The following is a 23,111-nucleotide window of genomic DNA, read 5'->3' as shown; positions in this document are numbered from 1 at the left end:
CGGAGTGAGTGACAAATGCTTGATTGCTCAAAGGTCTTGTTTTGTTCTCTAGTAATATTACTTATGTTGCATGTGGGCAATAAAGATACAATTTTTTTTTCTTTATATAATGCATGTATTCACATTTCATAAGTGACATTAGGTATACTCAACCATTGCCCCACCTCCCATGCAGGTGTGCTACTTTTTCTTTCTGTTTTTGAAAGTGGGAGTGGTTACAGACAGGGAGGTGGAAAAGGTAAACTGCAAACATTACAACCCTCGGAAACATTTCTAGCAGACTTCCCTGCAATCTGACTTTGGCTAATAAGTCAGTGTCTTATTTCTCAATTCTCAGTCTGACGCAATGAGTGTGGCAAGTGAAGAGCCTTCAGCTCATAAGGTTGAGGATGAAACGGACTCCGTAGACGGAGACGACCAGCTTCTCGGCTCACAGTCCGGCAGCTGGTTAGCTGACATTCTGTCCGGAGTGTCCGCCGCTCATCTTTCGAATAAAGACGATGGCGACAGCATCGTGGGCTCTGACGGCTTGTTCGTGGATCAGCACTTCCCCCTGGGGAAGCTGGAGCTGCGGTCTACAGTGAAGTGGAAGCGACCCAAGGTAGGCTAATTAATGAAAAAGTTCAACAAAGTTTTGAAATACCGCAATTTCTCTTCAAAGGTGGAGCTCTTCTCTTGAAACTGACCTTTAGTATGCAATGCATGCCCATGCAAGCCCTAGCTTGTGCCATCATTTAGCTGTTGTTAACGAAGACAGACAGTTCTATGTAGCACATGTTTAAAAATAAAGTAGGCTATCATTTCATAGATATGACGAGTAGCCTAAAATCCTGTTTAAATAAGCAATAGCCTAATAGGTAGCCTACACTTTATGCAAAGAATTAGATAGATAGTCAGGTAACAAGACCACTCGCCCCGTTTCTGTTTTCCTCCCAGAATTTTCCACAGTGAGGGGTGGGAGAGGCTGGACAGCAGAACAGCCTAAGTACAAATATAATTTATGAAAAGCTAGTAAAGTGAAGTCTGTCCACAGAAGTTGTTGTGGGATATGTGGGGATTATCTGACGAGGTACCATTTGAGTGGGCAAAACCTTACATATACTAAATAATACTAAATTGTTTATAGGGTCAATATAAGTAAAATAATATAACCTTTCCACAGGAGTATTTTTTTATATTTTTCCAAAAAGAATACAAACAGGTTAGCGCTAGGCCTATTATCCTGTACTAAACCATGTCTATTTTTATTTGAATGACAATTGACACTTAATCATGTAATGTTTACAATTAGTCATTCACATTCAGAAGGTGCCAAGTAAGCCTTAATTCCCAGCAGGATGTCAGATGTGTAAGCAAGACGTGGCATTGTCATAAAAACTATAGCAAGTGGATTCTACTCTGGACAGTTATTTTTTTTTCAATCACTGACAGATCATGACCAATGTAGCCTAATTTATTTATATACAGTTTGAGACATGGAAGGCATGGCTCAAAGCTGGTCTCACACTGTATGTAAGTATTCATATAAATATAATTTAGGTTGAGTAGCATCAGCACATTTGAAGATCTTCTGGCCGAACAGCAGAAGAGAACAAGAGACAGACTGCTCAGCTCACAATTTGCAATTCAGGCATTAAGAGTACGCTCTTAGAGCTCCAGAGCGATGTAGCCTACAGTAAGCAAGAACAACACATGGTATTGGTAATACATCAAATGCATAGAAATAGTCATCAAGAATCATAAGCAACAGTGGTGTACACATACATTTTGAGGGCCGTGCTCAAGTGAAAAGACCCGTCTGAACTGAGTGGTGCTGTTGTCGGACTAGTGGCTGTCAGACTATTGGATGTCGGACTGTTGGTTGTCGAACTATTGGTTGTCTGACTATTGGCTGTCAGACTATGTGTAGTCTGTACTGTACGGTACTGTACTGTACTGTACTGTACTGCCTCTCATCATGCACCTGTGTGCATGTGCTAAACCGTAGTCTGTACTCTGTACTGCACAAGCCCCCAGTGAGGCTCTCCATTCTCCAATGTTGAAGCACTGGGCCCTAGTGGTAAGAGGTGTGACTGCAGGTGGACCCGTGGAGTTATGCCGAGGAAACCCAGTGTAGCTGGGGTTTAATATTGAGCACGGTGCTCTACCTCGTGTCTATCTGTACACGACCCTGATAAGCGCTTAGATCGCTTATCAGGGGTTAACCTATGAACCCTTGAAGCTATGAGTACTTCTATGAAATCTAAATTACCTAAGTTTAGCCTTTGCATACGCCTGTAAGGTTGTTGAGGCCAGTGCAAGTGCTACGGCAAGTGCTATGGACTAAGATGGAGTCTGAATAGGTCCGTTTTCAGACTACGGCTGATTGGGAGTAAGTCTGCAGTTCTACATGTAATAATTGCAATTCATTGCATTCGCTCTATCTATAAATGTGGCAAGTCTCTGTGTGTACGTACGTACAGTACGTGTACACAGTATACGTACGACTGTAATCCACGTAACTCGAGAACCGTTCGCCCCACCGACTTCAAATTCTACACAGAAATAGACTAGCTGATCTACATAGACACGTTGTGAGCATGTAGATCGACTATTTGAACTATTTTAAAATGTTTTTCAAAATAGTGAAAAATGGCAAATAAAAAAGTTTAGGGATAAGGGTGTGGCGCAAGATATAGCCCTAGGACTAAACTAAATATTTTTTTGATGTCATAATCACCTTCTGCTTAGCCTCGGTACCAGGCTTTCATTTTTGTTGGTGCAAAAATGGAAAGCCTGGAGGAACGCATTGGCCGCTCTGGTCTAAAAGTGGGAGTCAACCCTTCCCGGGTGGGCGTCGCTCCAAATGATGTGACGTAGCGCTGCACTAGGGGGAGAGGAGGGGCCGGGGGTGACGGACAGATCGATGAGATCCTATCAGGGCGTGCGCAAATCTCAGCCGCGACCCGCCCCTCTAGACCAGAAACCTAACACGTTAGCTCAGGCTACCTTCTGCTGGACCTAGTTAACAGTCTTGCAGAAGCATTTTGAATTATGAATTATGGACGTTTTTTCGAGGCAGGTGAACAACGAATTAATTGGCAAGAGGAAACAAAGGCATGGATAATAATTTCTTGTTGTGAAACAATCAACCTGAGCTTCGCTGTATTCCTGAGGTGGAAAAAGACCCTGAAGTGCGTGTCAAGGTGCATGGCCTGATTAAAGTTCCTGGAGCTCACATTCTCTTTGAAGGACCCAAATGCTATCAGAGCCCCTCGGTTTTAGCACCTCGGTTTTAGCCCCATTTAAGTTGCTTGCCAAACAGACCTTAATGGCAGACAAACACTCATTTAAAACGGTAAAATTTGAATTCAAATCATGCACTTGCAGTGGACCCCATGGGGGTTCCTGCTCCGGCGCTTTTTTCCTAACTCCACCCCTAACACCCCCCCCCCTCTCGTTGATACGGCTCATCTCCTCACTACAAACACAGCATTATTAAGGCAGGCTGAGGTAAGATCAGACTTGCTTACATGATGTTTACACTGTTCACAGAAGATCAAGTGAATTATTATATTCTCTAATTGAAAAGAACTGATCTTCAGGGCAGCATCTGCAGGGATGGTTATTATCAATAATGGCACATGTGGCATTGTGCCAACAGTTTGAGGGCCTGGGCCTATTTAATCCATTAATAAAATGTGCCCATCGTCAGCAAGCTAACGATGGATCAGTTTTCACTTTTCAGAGCACTAATTTCGGGCAAATCACTTGACAGTGATTTACGTCATGGGCAACGATAATATACAGTTTTATGAGCATTGAGCAATATAGCTTCTTCGCTATGTTATTGTTACCTCAGGGCTCAAGGTGATTTATCGTCACATTTACAGCTTTAACGACATTGCAGGCAGTGAAATAATTCATTTTTCAATGTTGTAAAACAAATCATCAAGAGAACAAAGCACATTGGGCAGGCTTCGTAGTCCTATGTGGTTATAATAACTATTATAATAATAATCATCATCGCCATCATGCATCATCATCATCATCATCATCATCATCAATGTATTAATTCACGGCTGGGCCTCAAACTTGCCGTGTGTCCTATATGACCCGGGGTTGTGAAGTGCCAATTTCTGCCGAATTGCAATTCTATCGGACTAACGGTTTCCGAGAACCGAAAAACCAATCGCCAATATAAGTGGTAACGTGTGCAATGGAACAGAAAGTTCTATTACATGATTACATGACGACATGTAGTATATTTCTTCCTAAGACGACAGGGAACAGAAAGTAAGAGCCATGCATGGTCACGAGAACTGACAATGGGTACATCACATAACAGGAGTGTTGCAGAACAGGTGGGGCGTGTATTCCCCACATGCATCGTTCACGACTTGTATGACTATTATTTAAAGGTATATTCAGTGATTTCACTCAAAAAACCTTAGGTTTCGTTTTTGGCTGGGACCTAAGCCTTTCATCCAATCAGGATAGAGAGCCAAAAACGAAACCTAAGGTTTTTTGACCCCCAGGGGTTAACTGGGGACAGGGAGGAACTCCTTATATGGTCAGTACACTCTATAGTAGAGAGGATTATCACAACAAAACAAAAAAATAAGTGATATTTGAATTAAGTGAAATCACTGAATATACCTTTAATAGTACATAAAACCTAACTATCCACTGTATCCAGGACCTCAAACTGGTGCTCTTGTCACAAGAAGACAACTTCACTAACTTTTAGGTCATCTCATAAACAAGAAATGATCACAAAGGGATATTTGTCAGGTGAAAGAAGCACTGGTTTCTTTATTTAGTAATGCTTCTCTTAACCGGCCGGTCTCAATCATAACATTACGTTACATAACATTGGGTGTCTTTAAAGATTTCTGTTACCGGCTTCCTGTTACCTGTTTCCTGGTCATGTGACCTGAGTAACCAATACATGACAGCAGCGTGTGTGGCAGCCAATCAGGACTAGGTCCCGAGTCCGACTAGGAGCCAAAGTCGTGATTAAATTTGAGTAAGACATAGGACAGGTTTCACCTGACAAAAGAGCCTTTACACGACAACGGTGTCCATATAAAACACCAAAATAAAGTATCGTTTGCTGGCGTCCCTTTAGACGAGAACAGCGTTTTCGAGGGGTGAAAATGCAACAAAGTGAAAACACCTTCTAGAGTGGAAATCTTTGAAACGCAGTTTCCTCCCGTCTCCATGTAAACAGGCTGAATCTGCAAACCTCATGGCTCACGTGGGCTCACAACGCATATGTTTATTACATTACGGCAGAGCTGTACGCGATATTTGGAGTTCCTAGAATGAGAAAGCGTTCCCTCACCCCGCTCATCCTACAAATACAAATGTAAGTGACTAGCGATGGTGAATGTAAAACCATGATGTATGTAAACAAACAGCCTTGTGATAGGAAGTAGAACAGAACGGCGGTTCTTGTGCCTGGTCGATCTGGCAGTCAGTCCGTCAGCGCCACCTAGCGACCTGGCATGCACACTACAGCGTGTTGATCAATGTTGCATCTCCATGTAAAAGGTGAATAAAAAAATTAGAACGCAACGGGACTTTGCAGTTTTCTCTGGAGCCCGTTTCTGTCTAAAAGTGGCCTTATTTGGCTAATTCATAATTTAGACTGCCGCCAGCACCAAATACTATCTTGCCTTCTCTTAAGCTTTCTAAGCCAAATGAAGAAAAAGTACAATTGGGAGTTCGTAAAACCACAAACAAAATAAAAGTGATATTAAACACTGATCTATCACAAGCATACACAGATTTGTATGTTCAGTGGCCTGACCTTCAGGCTACAACCACCCTCTTTATCTTTATATCCATCATTATGTCAAGTCATCTAATCCTAAACCACACAGATCCTGCTAAACTGGTCCTGTCGATTTACATGATCACTAACTAACACAGACGATAATCATTCTGTCTAACTCCATGATTGTTCTTCTATCGTTTCTTTTTCTTTCTTTCTTTAGTATTTATAGTGTAAATCTTACCTTTTTTGCTTTACTGTAACTGTAACAGATTGCAGTTATTTTGGCAACACCATAATTACTGTAATACTTTAACATGCAGCCTTGATTCACTTCCAACAGTGATCACGGCTGCAGCGTACTTTGCATCACAAAGAGTGACTGTAATCAGATCTCAATCTCAATCTCATTACATCCAACTCAGCTCCACGGTGTGAAGTGTGCAAATATCAAGTCATTTCAAGAACATGTCAGGCATGTAAAACCCATATGCCCACACCCCTCCATTTGAATATAATGATATAGAATTGTGCTGTAGGCATTTCAGTGTTATCACAGAACAATACAAACTGTAATTTGTCAATAAGGTGCCTATCATTTTTAATTTATAGGATGTCACTTGTAGTTTGGTTTACCTTTTGTAAATGGGATTTCAAAATGTGATACAAAATGTAAATAATTTTGAATAGATAAGTAAATAGCCTAAAAACATCCAGGAAAGTGGGTACCAGGCAGTGGACGGGTGTCTGAACTATGCCCACAACCCCCTGGGTCCTATTTTCATTGTCTTTGGTATCGGCCGGGGGATTGAACCCGACCTCCCAATCTCAGGTTGGACACTCTAACAACAAGGTCCTGAGCTGGCTTGGTCATAATCACTTACACTACCTTTAACTACACTGTAATTATTTCCTGTAGTACAGGAAATAATTACACCAGTGACATCATCGATGGAGAATCCAAGCTAATAGAAACTGCAGGCTTTTTATTCCTGAAAAGTTGCAATGTGATAATGGAAGCCATCGTTCTCACAATAATACAAATCTAAACATTTTTGTAACGACATCTTTAAAAAATATCTGCCTGACAATGATGTCACTGGTGGACAGGTTTATGAACTGCCCACAGCCCTCCTATGAGATGAGCTTACAGACTGAGTAGAAAACAATTGTGCCATTTTATCATGATTATTAGTGAGGACCTTGAAGATAGGTTGAAAAGTGATATAGTAGATATTCTGTTAGACATCATTGCTTACAGTGTTTGTTCGGTAACAGGGGTATCCTCACCTCTCCAGATCTTGAATTTATAAACAGAAACCTTTAGATGTCAATTTTAGCCACTCAGGATGGAATACGAAAATTCAAACAGATGTGCCTTGATCACATGACAGTAGAGATCATGTCTACCGAAAATGTGAGAAAATGCTGCATATGTTTTAATTTTTTTAAATCATTAACCAGCTAGAAACAAACATTTAAAATGTAATTCAGAATTGAATAACAATTTGTGAATGATCTATTAACGAATTGTTGCCATTTACAGTTGACACTCACTGAGTAGAATATGCAGGCGGAAGTTTGATCTATTTGTGTTAATTAAAAGCCACTCCTTGTGGTTAACTTGTGGAGTCCATGAGCCTTCTTCTCCTCTTCTCACTCACTCTTTCCCTCTCTCACCCCCTCCCTCCCTGTCTCCTTCACTCACACTGTATCTCTCCTTACCTCTTAGCTCCTCCTTAGCCTACCAATAAAAACCTCGATGCGGCGCATTCAATTGACGGTACTTCTTCTTGGAATAGTTCATTTACATATCCATCTTTTATTCCAACTTGAACTCATAGCAACTGGCGAGACTACAAATAAACAGGGGGACCAAAACTAAGCGACTTTCCTCTGAGGTGGAAAGTCTGGCGACACGAGGTTACCTCCTCCTCATTCTCTGTCTCTCTCACTCTGTTCCTCTTTGTACCTACCCTCCCCTGCCTCCTCCCCATCTCCCCTTCACTTATTCACTAACCTCTCTCCATCCTCATTGGTAAATGGTGCATTTATATAGCGCCTTTATCCAAGGCGCTTTACATAGATTGTGCATTACATTCACCCATTTATACACCGATTGCGGCGGAAGCCATGCAAGGTACCAACCAGCACATCGGGAGCAATTGGGGGTTCAGTGTCTTGCCCAAGGACACTTCGACATGTAGACAGGAGGAGGAGCCGGGATTCGAACCGCCGACCCATGGATCATTGGACGACCTGCTCTACCTCTTGAGCCACAGTCGCCCCATTCCCTTCCCTTTTCTCGCTGACTCTCCTCCCTCCATCCTTTCTCCTCTCTCCTATATTCCTATTCTTATATTCATATTTGCACTCTGATATACATAATAATATAAAGTGCGGCCCAGGCCGTAGCGTAACGGTCTGGGCACCGGACTGGTGATCCAGTCGCGGTGTGCCGCGGGTTCGACTCCCAAACCCGACACGGCCTTTACCGCATGTCATCCCCCCATCTCTCTCCCGTTTCCTGTCAGCCTACTGTCTGTCCCTTAAAAAAAAAAAGAAAAAAAATCAATAAAAGGCGTAAGCCGCAAAAAAAATAATTAAACAAAAAAAAATAATAATATAAAGTGCTTTATAAATAAAAATGCATTCATTATTATTGTTATTATTCGTGTCGGTCATAACCTTGTTTCGTTCCTACCTCCATCTCTCACTCATCCTACTGATCTTCTACTTTAGGAGCTCTGTCCTACTCCCCAGTTCATAGTGGACGGAGCAACACGTCTGGACGTGTGCCAAGGGAATCTCAGTAAGTCACTGACTGGCTTTACTACTGCACAGTGCTGTGTCATATAGAATTAATATACTGCACAGTGCTGTGTCATATAGAATTAATATACTGCACAGTGCTGTGTCATATAGAATTAATATACTGCACAGTGCTGTGTCATATAGAATTAATATACTGCACAGTGCTGTGTCATATAGAATTAATATACTGCACAGTGCTGTGTCATATAGAATTAATATACTGCACAGTGCTGTGTCATATAGAATTCATACTGCACAGTGCTGTGTCATATAGAATTAATATACTGCACAGTGCTGTGTCATATAGAATTCATACTGCACAGTGCTGTGTCATATAGAATTCATACTGCACAGTGCTGTGTCATATAGAATTCATACTGCACAGTGCTGTGTCATATAGAATTCATACTGCACAGTGCTGTGTCATATAGAATTCATACTGCACAGTGCTGTGTCATATAGAATTCATACTGCACAGTGCTATGTCATATAGAATTCATACTGCACAGTGCTGTGTCATATAGAATTCATACTGCACAGTGCTATGTCATATAGAATTCATACTGCACAGTGCTATGTCATATAGAATTCATACTGCACAGTGCTATGTCATATAGAATTCATACTGCACAGTGCTATGTCATATAGAATTCATACTGCACAGTGCTATGTCATATAGAATTCATACTGCACAGTGCTATGTCATATAGAATTCATACTGCACAGTGCTGTGTCATATAGAATTCATACTGCACAGTGCTATGTCATATAGAATTCATACTGCACAGTGCTATGTCATATAGAATTCATACTGCACAGTGCTATGTCATATAGAATTCATACTGCACAGTGCTATGTCATATAGAATTCATACTGCACAGTGCTGTGTCATATAGAATTCATACTGCACAGTGCTATGTCATATAGAATTCATACTGCACAGTGCTATGTCATATAGAATTCATATCAAGGTCTACATACACATACACCCATACATACAAGTAAGACGCGCAAACGCGTGAAGCGAACGCAGCTCGTGTGTGTGTGGTTGTGTGTGTGTGTGCTACAGCTGCGCCCTGTGTGTGTGTGTGTGTGTGTGTGTGTGTGTGTGCGTGCGTGCGTGCGTGCCACAGCTGCGCCCTCTGGTGGCGGGCCGGTGGTGTAACAGCGTGACACCACACAGCGTGACACACACACAGACACTCAGCCCCTGCTGTCATAGTAAGTGGCTCACTGCGTTCGCAATAAAACTGAGATTAGGAAAAACACTTGACAAACAGGTGTTTTTAAAAGCCGTTTTAAAGGCGGGCACTGTCTCAGGCCTAAGGCCAAGGGGAGGGCATTCCAGAGTGAAAAGCCTGGTCACCTCGGGTGACAAGGTGAGTTATAGGTGGAACAAGAAGGGCCCTATCTGCAGATTTGAGGGTGCACACCGGCCTGTGGGGTTTTAGTATGCCCGTGATGTAGCTGGGGGCTTTGAATATAGCATATAGCATTACTACTGCACATGTAGCCGGTTGTTCCATTATACATATTCTCAAATTCACATACACAGTATTTGCTCCACTGCTCACCCCTCCCCTTGCCATTATTAGATGACTGCTGGTTCCTGTCTGCACTGGCATCTCTCTCCTTACATCGCTGCCTGCTGGAGAGGGTGGTCCCTACAGGACAGTCCTTCCAGGATGGATATGATGGCAGCTTCTGCTTCCAGGTGAGCCTCTCAGCCTCAGAACTGGAACTGGATCAAATCCTTTGATACCAACATGAAATGTAGCATTCATTAACAGTACTCTTGAAGTGCACTTCTTAGGACTGGTGATTAAACAATGATTATAATGAGTGTCTGTCTGTCTGTCTAGTTTTGGCAGTATGGCCAATGGGTGGAGGTGAGAATAGATGACCTGTTGCCTACTGTGGAAGGCCAGCTGATCTACCTGAGCTCTCCAGATAAATATGAGTTCTGGAGCCCCCTACTGGAGAAGGCCTATGCCAAGTTAGTCTCTCTGTGTGTGTGTGTGTGTGTGTGTGTGTGCGCGCCAATATTATTTTCTAACCCAACGTTTTAGACACTTGCAAGTTGCAAGCTAAAAGTCGCATTTATGGAACAAATTGACATGGATTGGTTATTGCGAAAACAATGTACCAATGGAAGATTATAGAAGAACAGTATGACTTCAACCTTTACAGGTTGAAAGGTGGCTACCGGGCTCTCAACATGGGTTACCCTCATGAAGCTATGGTAGATATGACTGGAGGTGTGACAGAGGTCCTGACTGTAGCCTCTCTACCCAGAGACCTGCCAGCCTTCCTCAGGCCTCTACTGGCCAAGGCATGCCTCATCAACTGTGCCAATTGCCAGGTAGGGTGGCATGAGCATTAGCATTTTGGATGCTCATGTTAGTTTTTTTATGTTGATGGTGTGTGTGTGTGTGTGTGTGTGTGTGTGTGTGTGTGTGTGTGTGTGTGTGTGTGTGTGTGTGTGTGTGTGTGTGTGTGTGTGTGTGTGTGTGTGTGTGTCATGATGAATCAAGTTGCCATGTATTGCTGTACTTCAATATATTTTGATGAGAAATATCTTTAAAGCTCCTTTATGTACACTGTAGCGTTAACGTGTACATGTTTATGCTCAGTTAAATTAGCTGGCGGTAGTTTCCAGTTTGTTTACTATATGTGCGTTTTACCACAGGGTCCTCTAGAGCAGAAGAATGAGCTGGGCATCATGTTCAGACATGCCTACTCTGTGACTGCAATGGAGAAGGTAAAGCTGCCACACCTACAGTATAGTAAGATACAGCTTCATTGTTCCTGAGGGGGGAAATTGGGTCATTGCTGTGGCAAAGGATAAGCTACAGATAAAAAAGATAGTAAAAGCAGATGAGCCATTTGAGTAAGTGTCCCTACTCATTATGTCATCTGGCCTTTTTTCACTCTTTTTTTTCCCACTTGTCCACTCTTCCTCTTTCATCTCCACTGTCCTGTCCTCCACCTAACTGCTGGCCCAGGTAAAGACTAAATACGGACCAGTGGACTTGATTCGTGTCCAAAACCCCTGGGGAAAGGCAGAGTGGGAGGGCCCCTGGAGTGACATGAATGGGTCAGTACTGCTGCGTTTGCGTCCTTTGTATCCTCAGAAAGGTAATAAAATCAGAAGAAAATGTCTCGTCTACATTGTTCTGGTCCCCATGAGGAAAATGGTCATATACGCGTGCGTGCGTGCGTGTGCTCATTTACAGACCAGTACATTGAGGTTGTGACTGTGTGACAGGCTTGTTCTCACAGAACCTGCTTGTTCTACTTTCTCAGATTCCTTTCTCTATTTCGCCTCTCTCTCTCTCTGTCTCTCTCTAGTCCACAGTGGCACAGAGTGAGCAAGGAGGAACAGCTGAGGTTGGACAGGGTGAACCGGGAGGATGGGGAGTTCTGGTGAGTAATTTTATGCCCAGACTGGCAGACACACATCACTGTTCATTGTAGACATCTGCTTCCACCCAAAAAGGCTGGATCACACCTGTCTATTCATCTGGGCGGCCTGCCGGTTAATCTGTCCGTGTCTGTCTGTCTGTCTGTCAGGATGGATGTGTCAGACTTTCGTCAGAACTTTGACGTGATTGATTTGTGTCACCTGAGTGAAACTCTGGGCCAGCCTGGCCTCAGCCTGAGCACACGGCCGTGGCACAGCACAACGCACCAGGGCAGCTGGGTAGTGGGCCAATCTGCAGGGGGCTCCTACCAAGGGGGTAGGTAGAGAAGAGAATTCCAGTGAAAACTCCACTGACGGAACATGTGTGCATTTCTCTGCAAATTTGTGTGTGTGTGTGTGTGTGTCGGTGTGTGTGTGTCGGTGTGCGTGTGCGTGTGCGTGTGCGTGCGCATGCTCATTTTAAAATGACCTGAATGGACCCGTACATTGAGGTTGTGACTGTGTGACAGGCTTGTTCTCACAGAACCCGCAGTTCTGCTTGACCCTGTTAGAGGAGGATGACGACCCATCAGACCCAGAGAAGACCTGCTCCTTCCTGGTGGCTCTGATGCAGAAACACAGCAGACGCGCTGGTCTGCAACTGGCTATAGGCCTGCATATATACACGGTAAACACAAACACACGCGCACGCTTGCACACAAATATGTATACGTTTTCAAAAACTTAAAGGAGAATTCCATGCTAGAATGCTTTCTTATCTTTCTTACCTTTCTTTGTAGTTGTTACGTCCCCACCAAAGAGGTCCAGGTGTTTTTTTGTGCAAAAACCCCTTATTGGCTATTTTCCCTACCATAAGCCCTCAATGAATTGCATTGCATTGAATGGGAATTGAATGGGGCTATGGGGTGTTATGCTAGTTCGCTTATTTCCATCGAAAGAAGTAGTAAAGTGTGCCGCTTGGGATATTATTTACATTATGAAGAGAGGATATATACAAAGAAATTATAATTTTGAGCGATGGAAATAAGCGAATTAGCACAACACCCCATAGCCCCATTCAATTCCCATTCAATTCAATGCAATTCATTTAGGGCTTATGGTAGGGGAAATAGCCAATAAGGAGCTTTTGCACAAAATAACACCTGGACCTCTTTGGTGCGGACGTAACAACTACAAAGAAAGGTAAGAAAGCCTTTTAGTATGGAATTCTCCTTTAACATATTCATAGGCTAACATAAGCCTGAATACACACAGGTATACAATATAGAGCTATGTATTTGTCATGTTACTATATTTGTGGGTATATTTCTGTACTTGTGTGTGTAATATGATATTTCTGTGTGTTTGTCTTCTCTCCAGGCAGTCCATTCCTGTAAATTCCTGTCCTCTCATGACCTGAGAACTCTCCATCCAGTCCTCAGCAGACCCAACTACAGCCAGCGCCGGGAGGTGGTGCTCCGAGGTCAGCTGCCGCCTGGCCATTATGTCATAGTAGCCTCCACGGCACAGCCCAATCAGGAGGGAGCATTCATCCTCAGGGTGCTAACTGAGAAAGGCAACGCTGCTGCGTGAGTGCTGCATTAATGTGTCAGTGAATGAACGTATGACAAGTATTTAAAACAACAAAGGTTCACTAACGTGCTGTACAATGAATCACTTCTGTGGGTGTGACGAGAGAAGGAGGCACTGGAGCAGCTCAGACAATTTAGGCCCTTAAGGCTCATACATAGTCTGGATTTACGGTGGTGGGGTGACCACCGAACTACAACATGACGTCACGAGCCGCGGTGAAGAGCAAACCACCGCCACTGCTCCAGCCCTTCTCTCTGTTTTTACTCACCACCGCTCAACGTTATTTCAGCTCCGGTGGTCAGCTCACCACCGGAGCGGTGGTCACCTCACCACCGAAAATCCAGACTATGAATAGGCCTTTACTTTATTAACAGGGTGCAGGTAAAAAGCGACAACGTTTTGGTGTTTCAGTTACATCCTCGTCAGGTCACATGACGTGTGAAGGTCAACTGCCCCATGTCAAAACCTTCCTCACACTTTTATGATGCTACATGAATCTGTTTTGGAAGTTACCGTATGTGCCTTTTGGTGATAGGCCATGCCCAACACCACACCCTCTTTTGAGCAATTGGCATCAGTTATTCATCAGTTATTTTTTGCCCAATGACAAACATATCCTCAAAGATTTGTGGTTTTACATGAATGCATATTTTAATATTTCAACGTTTTATGCAAAACCATTCAGTCCTTTTGGAGATACCTTGTTAAAAGACAAACAAACAAATGGAATGGGACGAAAGCATAACGTCGATGCAACTATTGGTGCAGAATTCTAATTCTATGAATTATTCTATGAATTATTTTATGAATAATTATTTTGTTTTTCTGCTAAATCTATGGTTCTGCTTTAAATAACCATTAATTTGCAGTTATTTCATTTATCAGTGAGTGTAAGCTTGTACGTAATGCTTGTTTTCCAGTCCAGCTGAGAAACCAGGGACCAATGACATCATCATGGAAGAGGTAGTGAAAAGCTCAGCAACATTATCACATGCTTTTGTAACTCTTTTATTATTCTTTTTTTTATTCATTGTTTAACAATATAATGGTAGTCATAGGAAAGCTTGCACAAAATAATTTGATCCGCTCCTTTATACTTGGTATTGGATTGATTTTGATTGAATTTTTATTCACAGTAAATAGAATGGGTACAGTACAAACGTAAGTACGGGTCAATACAAAATCTGCTACTGGGGATATAACCAGGAAAAGCACTGAGACTTGTTTACATCAGGGTCCTCCATTTTCAATTCATCGGAACATTTAAAGACGTACAAATATAAACTTGGGGACTTTAATTTTTTTACAGGGATGCGTTTTGAATTGCAGACGCCCATAAGTGCTCTTTGAGAGCCGTTTTGGAATATAAACTTGTGAGTGTAAAGTATATAACTCATAATAAAGTTGAGTCTGAGTTTGAACTAAAGTGTTACTCAGTACTAGATAGATAGATAGATAGATAGATAGATAGATAGATAGATAACTTTATTGTCATTCAACAGATACATAAAATGCATAGGAGAACGAAATGTCGTTTCACTGGCTTTCAGTATGCAGTATTAGTATGCTACTAATATAGGAATACTGACCAGTGAAATAATAACACAATTTTACCTTTTTATTTTATGTTGGAAAAGCTTGAACGTGTGTGTGTGTGTGTGTGTGACAGGAAACACCTTGAACCTGTGTTGATTAAACTAAATGATGTGATCATATTCTTGATTCTTGCTGTGTGATTTTTCTTTTTCAGCCTTCCTTTCCTCACCAGGCTGCCCTCCCTTCGCCTAGATCCACAAGACGGCTGTTCAAGAAACACTGCAACGAGGTGAGATTTTACCCACACACAACTGCTAGCCTTAGATAGATACAGTAGGTACCTTTATTGATCCCACGGGGGGAATTCTGGCGCCAGAGACAGCGCAGCAGTAAAAGTTACAGATACAGGTCAGGTACAGTGGGTACAGAAGAGTAACATACCAATAAGGACACTCTTAAACCAATTTGAATAAAAGATGCAGAAGCAGAACACAAAGACACCGTCAATAAAGCCTTAAACCTAACCTGGACCAAATGGTATTAAGTATTATTAATGGTGTTTGTTCCAACTTCTGTGTACTAGAGGGGCGTGGTTCATCACTACACTACAACGTTTTGAGACCACTCTCCTAATCTTATATTACATTTGAGATGGGCAGCGAGTTGGTGACGGAAGAGTTGGCCACGGAAGTCGGCAGCTCGCCAGACGACCTCCTCCCCCTAGCATCGCGCCTGCTTCCGTTTCTTCCGATTGGCTACGGCCGATAAAGTGACACGTGTGTCGACGCACTGCAAGGCATGTTGGGTTACAGGTGCATGATGGAAAGCTGAGTTTTCTTTTAGGTCCCCATGAGGATAGATTTGAGCAGGCCAAAGGCGCGTGACCTCTAGTGCTTCACAAAAGCCTTCTTGATCCTCTCAATATCTTCTCTTAAAAGCGCTGCATTATTTACATAATTTTTCCCTCTTTTTTAGTTGATATTACATTTTCTGTTCAAATCTATTGCGTCTCTGTCTTTCACCAGGAGGGATTCTGCAGGCCCCTGGAATTGTACCAGCTATTGACTGAAGCCATACAAGGTGGAGGTCAGTATAGGACCAATCGAACAGTCAGCCACCCAGACAGACAGGGTGTAAGCACACTTGGGATTTCATGCGTGGCCAAAAGCCACTCGTTGGGGGGCGTCTCTTCCGGGTTTTTAGACAGCTGGTGGATGGAAATTAAGCTCCACCCATGCGGCAGAATGCCATGTCGGCCAGATTCCCGGAAAAGCTTGCCCCATTCTGCCACGCATTTCCATCCATCAGCTGTCTAAAAACCCGGAAGAGACACCGGCCACGAGCGGCCTTTGGCATCTTCGTGACGCTCAGGTGTGCCTGCGCTGTCTGTCAGTCAGTCAGACAGACAGACAGACAGACAGACAGACAGACAGACAGACAGACAGACAGACAGACAGACAGACAGACAGACAGACATTCTGGTCATTTGTCTTTGTCCAGGGAAAATGCGTCGACAGACTAGATTCCAAACATAACACGTTTTTTTCAGCATAGTTTTGATAAGCCAGAAAATAGACATTGTCCACAGAATTGAGACCTCCAGAAATCACATTTACTGTAGACCTGTGTTTGTTGCTGCATTCACTTCAAAGTGAATGATGCTTAGCCAACAACACCAACATTACAGAATCCACCCTGCTATAGAATGTTTTCAGATGGAGGCAGAGATAGCTCAAAGTGTTTTTACTGCAGGAAGTTGGAATGATGTCACGGCAGGAAGGAGGATGTATAGAGCTGCTTCCTTATGACACGCCCATGTGTGTGTGTGTGTGTGTGTGTGTGTGTGTGTGTGTGTGTGTGTGTGTGTGTGTGTGTGCGTGCGTGCGTGCGTGCGTGCGTGCGTGCGTGCGTGCGTGCGTGCGTGCGTGCGTGTACCCATGGACCTGTTCATTGCCCTCCACTGGTGCTGCGTAGTGTTGGCAGGCACCGAAGAGAAGCTGGCTCTAGAACACTGCAAGAGCTTGGTGGTCCTCATGGATGTATCCTTTAGGAAAGATAATAATAATACTTTCTGGATGAAGTTTCCACTGATTTGTTTTAGAATGCCGTCCCACTCCAGTACCTATCAGGATCTGACCACAGTGACCAGGCCATTTGCCTTAATCCCAGTCATCCAGAGCCAGGGTCTTGCCCAGATGGACTGGCTGGAGTTTCAGAACCTGTGGGACAAGATTAGGAGATGGACGGTAAGGCCATATTGAGACAATATTGTTAGGAAGAAAGTGGATATTTCTATTCTTTAGATAAATTATAAAATACTATTCTACTCTGTTGTCCTGTTTTCATGAAGCCCTTTGGAAGTAGCACATTGTGTTGTTAAAATATATTAAAAAAGAATGAATGAAATTGTCCAATGAATTCACATTCATTCTTAATATTTCCCCAGGACATTTTTCTGACCTTTGACAAGAATAAAACTCAATGCCTTGAGTATAAAGAGGTGCAACCTGCCCTGAAGGCTGCAGGTAGGCTAGGACCCTCCTCATACTCACACTTAGGGTTGTCATTCACTTAACATTGAGGACACTAACAGTAAAATCCTGAATGTTCATTTAACTCTGAGACGGTACAAACTGAGGGTCCACTAGGTTACATTGTCTCTCTGAGTTACAAATGGATAACTGAGGATTTTACTGTGTACAGTTTGTGGAGCATGAACAAACACCCATATTCACAGCAAGTAGTCTGCAATGTGGAACTATTGGTAATATGTTGATGCCTTTCAATATATACTCTTTGTTATTGTTTAGTCTCGAATTGAGCCTGCCATATCTTCTTGTTCTGTTTAACAGGCAGTTTATCAGACTATGGAATCCTCTACTGAGTAGAGGATTCCATAGTCTGTAGGCAGTGAGTAGAGTCTACTCACTGCCTACAGGGGGCACTAAAACACCTTTCTTCAAATTCATCCCCTCTTCAACATAATTTATTCAGCAGCAAGGCATTTGGCATAGCGATACACACATGGCACTGGCACTTACACCACGACAACAGCAGGGGATGTCATTGAAACGGCTGTGTTTGATCAAAGCTGTGCTTGTTTGCTCTGGTCTGGCTGTGCTTTAGGCATGCCGATGGATGATTTCGTGATGCAGCTCATCGGCCTGAGATACACAGAGCCAGATATGACCATCAGCTACCCTGGTTTCCTGTACCTGCTGGTGAAACTGGACAGCATGATCCGTAAGGGAGGGAGAAAGAGACAGCAGTCAGTAGAGAATGTAGATGATGGAGGGGAGATAAGGGAGCGTGGGACTGTCACTGGGTGAAGGACGGATGGAGAGAGGGAGGGAGGGAGGGAGGGAGGGAGGATGAGAAACATGTAGGACATCAGGGAAAAGATTGGAGCTGATAGAACAGGAGGAAGAGAGAAGATATGATGGGCAAGTTCATGTTTGGCTTTCATGCATAAATTGGAACAGAGAGAGTTAGAGAAGCAATGGCATATGTCTATGAGATTAAACATGTGATGGTTGATTTAATCAGTGAGTTTATAAAGAACAACAACTGATGTCTAATGTAGCATGAGAGAAACAAGTATAGACAAAAGCAGTGTGAGCTGAGGGAATGAAAGGAGGATTCCCATAGATTATCTTGGGTCTACTGGGTAAGGTTGAACAAACTTGTATCTATCTGTATCTGGCACCACAAACGAATGTATTACAAAATGATGGCCTATTTTAGTTGACTTAGTTTGCATAGGTGGGTATGTGTAACAAAAAAAAGGTGGGAAATTATATTTATAAAATATATAATATATATTATATTATATTATATATATATATATATATATATATATATATATATATATATATATTCTGACATTCCATATGTTGATCCTTCCCCATCCATCCTTCCTCTTCGATGTCTCCGTTTTGACTGATATCTGTCCATTAAAAGCTCAAACTCTAGACAGGCACTCTAGTGCAGCCGTGCCCGGCAGCCGGCGAAAACTAGAGTCCTCAACAGGCCCGAAAGTTAAAGCCTGGCCCTACCTGGGCCCTCATCAAACCCTGTACACTCAAGACACGCTCCATATATGGCCACTGGGCGTGTCTTGAGTGTACAGTAATTCTGTACTGGCCATTGGCCAGTACAGAATTAATTCCATATGTTTATCTAAGCCCCCATGCCAAAGCGCCAGTGCTCGCCCAGCAGTCTGCCGTCACCCAGGTGGAGGCGTGCACGCGAGTTCGCTTCGTCTTACTGGTATTAATATTATTATACCCACTTGTCACTGAATGGTCTTGACAGTAAAACTTCCTATTGTTTGTTTTCTCACAGGTAAATTTCAAGCATATGACATGGTGGGAATGGGCAACATAACTATCAACTACAGACAGGTATTGAATTTTTTTTTGTATTATGATATCATTATTGTTTCCTTCTTTGCCTCAAAGAAATATGCCTTCAAATTTCAATGGAGATTACACATGGAGTATTAATTAATTAATTAATTAATTAATAAGTTCAGCGAGTGTAAAAATGTACCTGTATTAACCCATTCTGACCGGTCACCCATTTTGGTGTCAGCATCATGTTATGCTTTAGCTATTTAAAAATAGCAGATCTACAAGCTCGTATCGCGCCACCGAGTGGCGCGATACGAGCTTGTAGGTCTGCTATTTTTGAAAAATCGAAGAGCGACTGACATTTTTAGAATCTGATCTCAGGTCAGAATGGGTTCATCAGACCAGTGTGTGTCCGGCGGAAACCTCGTATGAATCTGATCTCAGGTCAGAATGGGTTAAAGACCAGGATCAGAGTTATACTGATATACTGTGACAGTGACTGTGACAACATCAGTTTCACAGTACCTCTCAAAATGAAGGAAGGAACATATGTATAGTATTAGGGCCATTTTGTATGTTTGTTATTATTACCGGTATATAGAGGATGTGGGTGATATAAATCATGATGAGGGTTACAGTTATCCCTGTTTGACCTGCAGTAGTGTGAGCTAAATCTATTTCACCTTCTGATAGTGGCTCCACATGACGATGTACAACTGAAATGACCCGACCCACCGCCTCCACTGGTGTCTTGAAGACCAGATGTTTTCGGTAATTCAGTTTAATTTAGCTTAGTTCACTTCAAGGTTGTTCACTTGCTTGTTCTTTGTTCGTGGTTGTAGGTGTTTTATGACATTTCATTTTGTTTGTATGAATGAATAGTTATCTACGGTATAACCTAGCATTTCAAAGTCATAACTGATAATAGTGAGGGCCATACTGTTCACAAAAGAAAACAAATGCTTTGTGGAAATTGTGCACTGTCTGTCATCTTTAATATTAATAAACAACCAACTCAATTTATGTAACCATCTATGTAAACATCCTAATGCATTCTCAAAACCTGGTTTGTTGCCAAAAGTAGGGTCAAAGGAAGATAAAATATAGTATATGGAAATGGTTGAGAAGTAATTTAATCAATGTAGCTTCACCAATTAACTTTAAAGTCTTATACAGTAGGTCACGTGGGACAAGATTGTTTTATAAATGCCTGAAAACATTAAACAAATTAATGTGTAACTTCTGTAAGCTACTTGTACTTGTTGAATAAAGTGGTAATGAAGAAAAAAGCTAGAAAATACTACTACAGTGTCTGTCTCTGCAGTTTAAGCCCAGCATCCCCAGGGGATCTTTTTGAGAAATTATGGTCTCGTCAGCTTTGGCATTTGGTATGTGTAAATATCCGTTTCTAAGCATCTTTCCCTAAAGTATGAAGAGCCACAGATACACATACCAGAGTTTGGGATTGGGGGTAGGGGGCAAGGCAGAGATTCAGGCAATTTCCTGTTGCACCACTGGTACACTCAAAATATCTTAGTCCTTGAATACTGCACAGCTGCAACATAAGTAACTGCTTGTACAGAACATGCAAGATAGGTCTTGCATGTACTGTACTGTTGTACACTTATGCACACAGCCACACCCTCTCTCTCACACACACGCATGCACGCACGCACGCACTCACTCACACACACACCAGGAATTCCCAAAAATGAGTATGACTGCGGCTCTGTGTCCATACATGCATCATGAACACAGAAAACGTTAATTAGGCAAATACCACTTCAAAAATCCATTCATCCCGTTTGAATAGCCTAAAAATGGATGGATTTGTCGTCTTTTTACAGTCTATGCCAGGTCTCAGCCATAAGACCACAAGCCTATGTGGAGCCTATGAGTCAGTGGGGTAGAATGGCCACAGGTCGAGGCATTATAAACTGCCTAACCTAACGAGTGTGGCACTCTACACAGCAGCGATTATCAAACTGTTTCAAGTATTTGACCTTGGACCTCCTGGACCCCCATCTAAAGGCTTTTGTAATAGGGACCCCCATTACAAGATTTGTATTGTTAAAATCATGTTTCATTTTTATTTGATTGACGCGTTTTGTTTTTCTGAAAATAGCAGATCTACAAGCTCCCAATGCGTCACATCACGACTACTTTCAAATAGCCAATGAGTGTCTAATAGGGTTAAAGTGGTTCAACTAATTTAGCTGGAGACCCCCTGTAACCCCTGCTGCTCTACCAGTCCAGCAGCACATGATGACACCACACACTTCAAAGCAACGCCATGGTTCTGCTATGGCCTGTGTGTATGGTATGTGTGTCAGGGACTGTGTGAGACAGTGTGACACTAATCGCTCAGGACACACTCGCGCAGCCTGAGCATGACCTACTTCTGCAGGGTTCTTCCAGGCCTGTCAGCCTATGAAATGTTAATGGTGAATATAACCCTTTAGGCTTCGGACGAGCACCCAGAAGAGAAGACGCACTCTGCCCGGGAGGGTTGAGTTGAACAAAGGTGACCAAAAGAAGATGGGAAGCAGGATTCAATCCCCCTGCCTATAAATTATTCAGGGTAGTTGTCCGCCTCTACATAACCTTATTGGTTATTCATGATATATATTATTAAAGTTTAACTTTAACCTTATCTGCCAAGTGAAAATATAGGCTATGTACGTAGCCTATAAAACAGACCCCCCCCCCCCCCCCAAAAAAAACAAAACAAACAAACAAACAAACAAATAAATAAAAAGAACAAGAAACCGACTTGATACTTAACTTCAGATGTAGCCTATACAACATCTTGCAATGAATGATGGATGCTGAAAATTAAAATAAGGTCGCAGTGCTTAATTTATATTATAGCCCACTGCGTCGCACGCCGAAAATAGCAAATGGATAAGCTAGTGTGTCAAATCAATGACCATCACCACCCCATGATCGTAGTAGCCTACGACGCAATAATAAAAACCAACGGATATTAAAATCAGTTGTATTCAACTCGTATTAATCTCCCACGTGATCCGTCCACCAGAGGGCGGTGTTGCAGCGGCGCGATCATAAGGGCGCGACTCCACGAGGCTCATTCCAGTGTTGCCAGATTGTATGAGAGAAACAAGCAACCAGGTCCATGAAAACAAGTCCAAAAGAAGCCTAGGGCTATTTGAAAATAGCCGAACTACAGGCCCACAACGCGTCGCGTGAGCGTGTAGATCTGCTATTTTCAAAATAATCATGGAAAGAAAATGTGACAAAATGTGTATTCTTTGAAACATTTTAACAACAACACATATCTTGTTTGGGGGTTCCTGGCACAAAACATTTTCAGATGTAGTTGGACAATACATTAATCTGGAGGTCCTTGACATGGAGATGTGTGAGAATCACTGGTTTAAACAACATTAGGAAACAAGCCCAACTGCCCAAATAAGCGACCCGCAGACCGCAAAATACCGGTACTTTACAGAGAAACAAGCCCAAACTCGCTTACAAATAAGCGGACATGGCAACACGGGCTCATTCGTGCCCGGCCGCTGCAAGTGTTGTAGCAGGTGATGAATATTCATGAGGTATTTTGGGGGCTGTACGTACGTAGGCCGCTGTGTGCTGTAGCTTGTAGGAGCGGCTGGTTCCTCTGGTTCCTCCCAAC

The 23,111-nt window shown here is 42.7% G+C and overlaps 1 protein-coding gene across 2 annotated transcripts; it reads left to right on the top strand.

Annotated features, from left to right (window-relative positions):
• The first annotated feature begins 228 nt into the window (after positions 1 to 228).
• On the top strand, positions 229 to 20,742 carry LOC310865090 (calpain-9). Of its 2 annotated transcripts, XM_083774087.1 has the most exons (20): positions 229 to 601; positions 8,501 to 8,570; positions 10,168 to 10,286; positions 10,435 to 10,568; positions 10,763 to 10,934; positions 11,262 to 11,333; positions 11,578 to 11,669; positions 11,924 to 11,998; positions 12,146 to 12,312; positions 12,506 to 12,663; positions 13,356 to 13,564; positions 14,489 to 14,531; positions 15,319 to 15,393; positions 16,130 to 16,190; positions 17,079 to 17,143; positions 17,282 to 17,350; positions 17,551 to 17,629; positions 18,231 to 18,347; positions 19,449 to 19,507; positions 20,150 to 20,742. In XM_083774087.1, exons 1-20 carry the CDS (start codon positions 347 to 349, stop codon positions 20,174 to 20,176), a joined length of 2,118 nt encoding a protein of 705 aa, XP_083630213.1. In that variant the 5' UTR covers positions 229 to 346; the 3' UTR covers positions 20,177 to 20,742. The 2 variants fall into 2 exon arrangements, 1 of the variants encoding a protein (XP_083630213.1); XR_014569797.1 differs by lacking the exons at positions 17,551 to 17,629; positions 20,150 to 20,742.
• The last annotated feature ends 2,369 nt before the right edge of the window (positions 20,743 to 23,111 follow it).

The sequence above is a fragment of the Protomyctophum parallelum genome (assembly GCF_964188405.1).
Source record: "Protomyctophum parallelum genome assembly, chromosome: 9".
NCBI classification, from domain to species: Eukaryota; Metazoa; Chordata; class Actinopteri; order Myctophiformes; family Myctophidae; genus Protomyctophum; species Protomyctophum parallelum.
This window is presented reverse-complemented; position numbering and strand designations above follow the sequence as displayed.

Coding starts and splice junctions, on each gene's coding strand:
- LOC310865090 (XM_083774087.1), top strand. CDS start 347: ATGAGTGTGGCAAGTGAAGAGCCTTCAGCTCATAAGGTTGAGGATGAA. Junction 13,565..14,488: donor GAGAAAGGCAACGCTGCTGC/GTGAGTGCTGCA, acceptor CTTGTTTTCCAG/TCCAGCTGAGAAACCAGGGA. Junction 14,532..15,318: donor ATGACATCATCATGGAAGAG/GTAGTGAAAAGC, acceptor TTTCTTTTTCAG/CCTTCCTTTCCTCACCAGGC.